General features: G+C 37.7%; 1 protein-coding gene across 2 annotated transcripts in view; it reads right to left on the reverse strand.

The window, feature by feature from the left end:
- tmeff2a (transmembrane protein with EGF-like and two follistatin-like domains 2a) overlaps positions 1–6,710 on the reverse strand; it is a 76,688-nt gene continuing 69,978 nt past the window's right edge. The window contains exons 6-10 of one of the 2 annotated variants that reach the window (XM_079820891.1): positions 5,320–5,468; positions 4,926–4,985; positions 4,684–4,807; positions 1,953–2,111; positions 1–435 (exon numbers count right to left, since the gene is read on the reverse strand). In XM_079820891.1, coding sequence (XP_079677017.1) covers positions 339–435; positions 1,953–2,111; positions 4,684–4,807; positions 4,926–4,985; positions 5,320–5,468 — 589 coding nt within the window. In that variant the 3' untranslated portion in view covers positions 1–338. The remainder of the gene's footprint in view (positions 436–1,952; positions 2,112–4,683; positions 4,808–4,925; positions 4,986–5,319; positions 5,469–6,710) is intronic. The other variant, XM_079820890.1, reaches the window with a different exon arrangement.

Consider the following 6,710-nt stretch of genomic DNA (forward strand, 5'->3'; position numbering starts at 1 on the left):
TGTGATATAAATTATTTATTTACATTACAGAAAAAGGACCCCATCAAGACAAACAAATTAACTATTGGAAATATTACCCATACATAACCAAATAACAGGACTTGTCCTATCATAGTGTCCTAAAATTCTCTGTTTGTGTCCTGTGCCACAGGTGCAAGGCATCGTGTGTAGAACCCATCGTCCTCCGTTATATCTGCACCATAGTCCTCTGTCCCTCCATCCCATCATCCAGCAGGATGCAGTGTCTCTGTGAGGACGGAGATTGAGTTTTTTTTAATTTTCTGTCCTCTATCCAAACTACGTTTCCATGATTCTTTACTCATGAGCGGTCATGGCGCTCAAATGAGGCGGGTGGAGGCGCGCAGGGTGTTTTCAGAGTTGTAGTGCATTGTGTTCTGCTTCTGTCGGTTGATTCTGTTGGTCCGTGGGCACTTCCTGTGGAGGAAGCAAAAGGACGTCCTTATTATACATATAACTTGCTTCCATCAGGCAGCTCTATGTTATTTCTAATCGAAACAATGCCTGGAAGAAAAAAAAACTCATGTTTCAGAGCTTATGCTATAAAAATATCTTGTAATGTTTATTGAGAGTTTGGACGTTTTTAAAAGAATGTCTCATGCATGCTTCTGGATCAGTATTCATCAGATTGTTTTCCACAGCTATGATTTGAAACCGCATCACGGCTCACAGACTTTTCAGCCCTGTCCACAAACCAGGGTCTGTTTCTTTCACTGAAGAAGAGACAGTAAAATAACAAATAAATACTGACAACACAGCTAAATTCCTAACGTATATTTGACTGGTCCTTAGAGATTTATACTGACAAATACTTTTTGACTGCAGTTTATAAATAATGTTATTTGTATTTTTAACATTTTAATTATTTTGTGGAGTGGAATATATTTGAAGTGTGTAATTTCTGTGCCACTAGTCACATCAAATAGAATTGTGATCTTTATGAGCTGCCTGAGTGAGTACAACACATTTGCTCAACCAATGGCATGGATGGGACTACTTTCTAGTCTAAACAATGGAAGATGTGTTTAGAGTTTGACAAGTTTTTTTTTTTTTTAGATACAATCTTTATTTTTAGGTTTTTTAAAGAATTTTATTTCACGCTTTTAAGTGAAACTACTTTATGCACTTTTAACTTCTGTTCCTTACGTGACAGCATGGTGTTATTCAGCTGAAGATATTGTACAGATGTCCAGTTAGGCATACACCATTGTTCAAACATTTGGGAACGGTGCAATTTTGTTTGTATGTTTTTGAAAAAAGTCTCTTATGCTCACCAAGGCTGTTTTTTTTAGCAAAGATACAGAAATTTATAGTAATATTGAGAAATATTTTTACAATTTCAAATAAATGTTTTCTATTTTAATACATTTTAAAATGTAATTAATTCCTGTGATTCAAAGCTGAATTTTCAGCATTATTACTCCAGTTTTCAGTGTCACATGATCTAGAAAACATTCTATGCTGATTTTCTGCTCAAAAACATTTCTTATTATTATCATCAATGTTAAAAAAACAACTGTGCTGCTTGCTATTTTTGTAGAAACTATGATTTTTTTTTTTCAGGATTTATTGATGAATAGAACAGCATTTATTTGAAATATAAATATTTATGAGCCCAACATTTTGAACAGTAGTCTTTGTAGACATCCGTCACTTCTATGAACTTCAATGAACATACACTCCCTCTTCTGATGTGTATTGCAGTAGATGGGTGAGTTATTTAGTGCTACTACTGATTTAGATTTCCCACACACATCCTTCAACAATGACCTTTAACAAAGTGTAAAAAGACACCAGCTGGCAGGACCTCTCACTCTATAAAGAGCTGCGAGTGTGTGTGATCTACACATGGAGGTACACAGGAGGTCCTCTGCTATTCCTTCGCAGTAGCACAACGTGTGTGATATAATGCTGTGGTGTGTGTTTATACTCACCGGGTGATACACAGCACCACTACACATATGATGGCCACCTGCAGAGCCCCAATGACAGACGCGATGAGGACATAGCGGAGCTTTCCAGAGCCAGGCACCACGTACAGGACATTATACTCCTTAGTGTCACACTGCGGACCGCTGAATCCTGAGTGACAGCTGAAGAAAGAAACACACCATTATGTACTTGTTAGGTTAGATGCGTGTGTTTTAGCCTTTTTAATTTATTCGGGGTGTTTTAAAGTGTTCACACTGTCTCTGTAATATCTCTATTCACACACACACATGCCGCAGTGTTTCTTGCTCTCAAAGTCTTTCCCGAGGAATGCCTGCTGTTTTACTGCAGCATCTGCTAGAAAGACTCTCCTTTAGTGTCTTATTTCTCTCAAGTAACTTATCTTTTGTTTTTCAGTGACTTTAATATGAGTTTTAAAGGGGTCATGAACTGAGAATTCCATTTTAATTTTCCTTGATCTTTTGACATATAAGAGGTCATCATACTATAAGAATATCTTGCAAGTTTCAAAATTGAAAACTTCCTTGTTAGTCCAAAAGCTTTTTTTAAAACCAATCTCAGAAAACAACTCGTTGTGAAAGGTGAAAAACTGCAGAAGAAGATCAACGCCTACTTCATCACCGCAACTTTGGCCCCGCCTACTGGCGTGTTAGTGAGATGACGAGGAGAGAAGAGCGATAAAGGATCACTGGACTAAAATAACACTACCTTCCAAAGGATCCTAATGGTAGAAATGTGGTTACTTATTTTTAACAATGTGAATGTCTCAGTAGAGGATTTATTTGTATGTGGTTCTGGTTCATTTCACTGTGGATTCTTTAGTAAATCAGTCGCAATTTCGGTGCTGGCTTTGCAAACAGATTTTTACAACATGGACTTGACCGTAATGCCACACCATGCAAGTAACCGTGTTAATTCTAATGTTTGATCTGTAACCAGTGATTTCTGATATGTAATGATTCATGTACAGTCTGATGTTCTTTGTCTCAAAATCGTTTATCGTTTATGCGTCAGTAAATCAAACTAAACGGTCAACTACACATTGTTTCTCTTAGTAGGATGAAAATAATCTGTTATTTAAACTGTGATTAGATTTTATATATAGAAAGTGATCAAAGACCACTCCCTTTACAATCGCTGGAGCTGTCAGTCAAACAGCGCGGGTTTATCAGTGACTGAGTTCTGGACTCTCGCCGAAACTCCCATTATAATAAACGAATCTCTTATTTACATCGTGTTTGCACTGTTAGTTATGATGAAAGCATTCGTGAAAGTACTGAAATCGAGGTGCAATGACGAGATCACTGCATTCATGTGCTCAGCATGTCTGTGATCGGCTACAATGCTCATCACTGCAACCTTTCATGCCACGATCTAATATAATGCCATAGATCTAAACACAATGCTATAATCCACTCTTTTCACAATAAGTAACCTTGAGAGCTGTAATAGTAAAACATGCTAAAAGTTTTCGAGAGAGTTCGACATGTAATACTTAGCTATTTCATATGCAAAGATGTTAGCCAATCACAGCAGTGGTTACAATGAAGTCTCACAGCAGACACGCCCCTTAAAACAGAGGGCTAAAATCAGGGTAGGAAAAATTTGCCTAGAAATCTAGACGCACCCTAGCGGCAGCAAATCTAATTTGCAGCCAGGGTAGTCTAGCAACTCTCCGTTGGCTTGCGAGCTGGAAAAACCATCATAAAAACCGCGTATATAGTCGGTGGGCGAGCGTAACATAATGACGGCAGAGTTTCCGCGGTTCCGTTTGCTACTCGTAAACAAAGAAGCTGGCGAACAGCGGTCTTTCGAATCGGCTTTGGCCGCGACTCTGGAAGACTTGGAGTTAAGCTTTTCTTTGAGAAGTCCTTCTTAAGAAAGGAAGATGTGTTTGGAGTTTTGCCGACCAGATACGGCGAAAGTTTAATCTATCAACTAGCTCCGCTTCACCTTCTTCGTTGCTCTGGTTGGTTGTAGCGCTATCCTATTGCGTGCAGAGGGAATTGGAAAGACAACCGTTTATCCCGTCCCTCGGATTGAGCCCTGCCAATGGTGAGTTCTCAGACCCAACATCTTGATGTGGGTCTGGCTTGTCAGGCTAAGGAAAAATGCCTTTTATTTCTAAATTATGATCTAAGAATTTCTGATGTAAAAATCATACTAACATTATAAGTGCATCCCAGGAAACATTATAAAACAATCAAACAATGCGGTTCATGACCCCTTTAAAACTTGAATAGCCAATTCTTTTTTTATTAAGTTAATGTGTGTACAATTCCAGTTAAAAAACTTCTGTCCAAGCTTATTCTATAGAGATGAGTTGTAGATTGACTTTCCTGAAAAATGTGACAATCAACCAATGAATGTTTGGGAATCTGTTTGTCCTACCAATGAAATACCTGGGCTATTACAGTTAAGTAAATCTAAAACCATACAAAATTTTCATTTAGTTGAATGTTATGTACTAAAATACCGAAATCCAAAACTGAAATAAAACACCGAAATCCAAAACTGAAATAAAACTGAATAAAAACAATCATTGTTGAGGCAGATCTTATGCGGTTTGAACACTAGGGGGAGACAAAGGTCTGTGATATGGAGATACACAATCATGAGAAGCAGTGTGCCTAAACACACACACTTATACACAATGCATTTTTCTAGACGGGATACGCTTGAGTGATCAGACACATCATGGGTGTCTGTGTGTACCTGCAGGACGGTGTTGAGAGCATGTTGGGATATTCACAGTCTCCGTGAACACAATAGTTCTTATAGTGCTCAGGGCAAGGGATGTACAACCCTCTCGCCACCTCTGAAACCTCAGGCTTCTCCTCTATAATTCAATCACATACACACACAAGTTGGTCAAAACAGCTGGAATCCAAGGTTATCATCAGAACCACAGGATATACATGTTAAAATCATATTTTTCTCATTAAACACTCACTCACCTGTGTAGTCTGTCCTGGCATATTGTCCATCCCCTGCTTTGGTGCCTGTAATCATGTCGCCTACAGGATAAGAAATGAATTCAGATGGTAAAATGAACATATCTTCCTCAGCCAATCTGCTGGTTATATAATAAAACATGTTTTATGTTTTCATTTGTACATTGTCATTTTGAAGATGATGTTTGGAAATTGCTATATTCCAGAGACTAATGATCATATGAACATGAATGATTTTGATTATGTAACAGTGATTTATAATGTTCCTCTTTACATGTGTTCTCTCTTGTTGTCTTATATAAATGCAAATGCAATGGAAGAATACATCATGTAACAATGTAAGGAATGAATATATTATACAAAGCAATCATACATGATTTCAAAATGGTCTTCTTACCCTGACAGTGACCCAGGAACTTGACCTCGATTCGTTCCTGCCGCTGACAGGACGCCTCTTTTACCTGGCAGGGGTTGTCATAAGAACGGCCGTCTGATGCACACACAGGGTTAAAACTGATGTGGGAGCAGTCGATGTTACAGACGCACCTGGGTAGTGAGAAACAGCACAGTAAATGCCAATTACTGACAAATCAAAGACCGTGAAAAAGATCATTAAACAAGTGTCACACCTTGTTTGATCAAGCTGTCAGCTAAGAATAACACTTCAGACATGCAAACTGGGGACTCAAGAGTAATTGCTGGAGGGGTTTCAGTGTGTCACATCTGATACTGAAGCAAAATCTTTAATGGCCTCTTTGGAATAATGCATCTTGTTTGGCCTTTTACCAATTTTTATTAAGATTAATTAGGAGAAAGAGGACAGGAAATGATGGGGAGGAGGGAATATCAACGAAACGTCTTTGCAGAATTCCTGATTCAATTTTGATTCTCAAGCTCAATTCAGTTCAATTCCTATTCACTCGGCTATATATCAGTTATAATGTCCATTTTCCTTAAAGGGATTCTCTCTCTTCTAATGCTGTACATTTTACAGGGCATTGTTTCACACCAGTAACTCTTTTTGAATGAAAAGAATTTAGAAGGTTTGTCATTTGTTTTGGTTGTGCTGTACTGTGCTGTTTTTGACTCACTAAAAAGAGCCAGCTTATTTGTTTGTAAATTGTTTGATTTTGCATGCAGACTACAGGGGCAACTTAGTAGAAAGATACTATTTTGTGGTATTGTACATTGTTACAGTACGTTACAATAGTAGAAATGATAAACAAATTAATTCAAAGTTGCCTTAAAAAGTTGCCAGAGAATGCCTGTCTGTCAGTAAAGTCCGAAGCAAGAAACAAACTACAGCAACGCCTTATGGCAACAACTTCTCAGATAGTCTGACAGCAGATTAAAATAAATGTTAAATAAATGGCTTTCGAGTGATTCCTTACAAAAGTGGCAAACATGGTAGCATGGAAGTGTGTGACGCGCTAGAACAGACTTTATTTGTTCTTGCGCGTCATACCCTTTTAATGGCGCGCCTTTTAACTGCAACGGCATGAGCTGATGTAAAATAAAGGTTTTAGATTTATGACAGCCAATAAAAAAGTCTTAATGGGCCCAGATCTTGATCCTTTAGATTGGCTCGGGATGTCCCTTAAACATATTTATACACTATTGTTCAAAAGGTTGGTGAGATTGTTATTGTTTTTGACAAAAAGTCTATTTTTCTCAAGGCTGCAATTATTTGATCAAAAATTATGAATAATTTAAAACAACTGTTTTCTACTGTAATATACAGTCAAACCAAAATGTATTCAGACACCTTCAACATTTTCTTACATTATC

The sequence above is a fragment of the Gobio gobio genome (assembly GCF_949357685.1).
Source record: "Gobio gobio genome assembly, chromosome: 7".
Lineage (NCBI taxonomy): Eukaryota > Metazoa > Chordata > Actinopteri > Cypriniformes > Gobionidae > Gobio > Gobio gobio.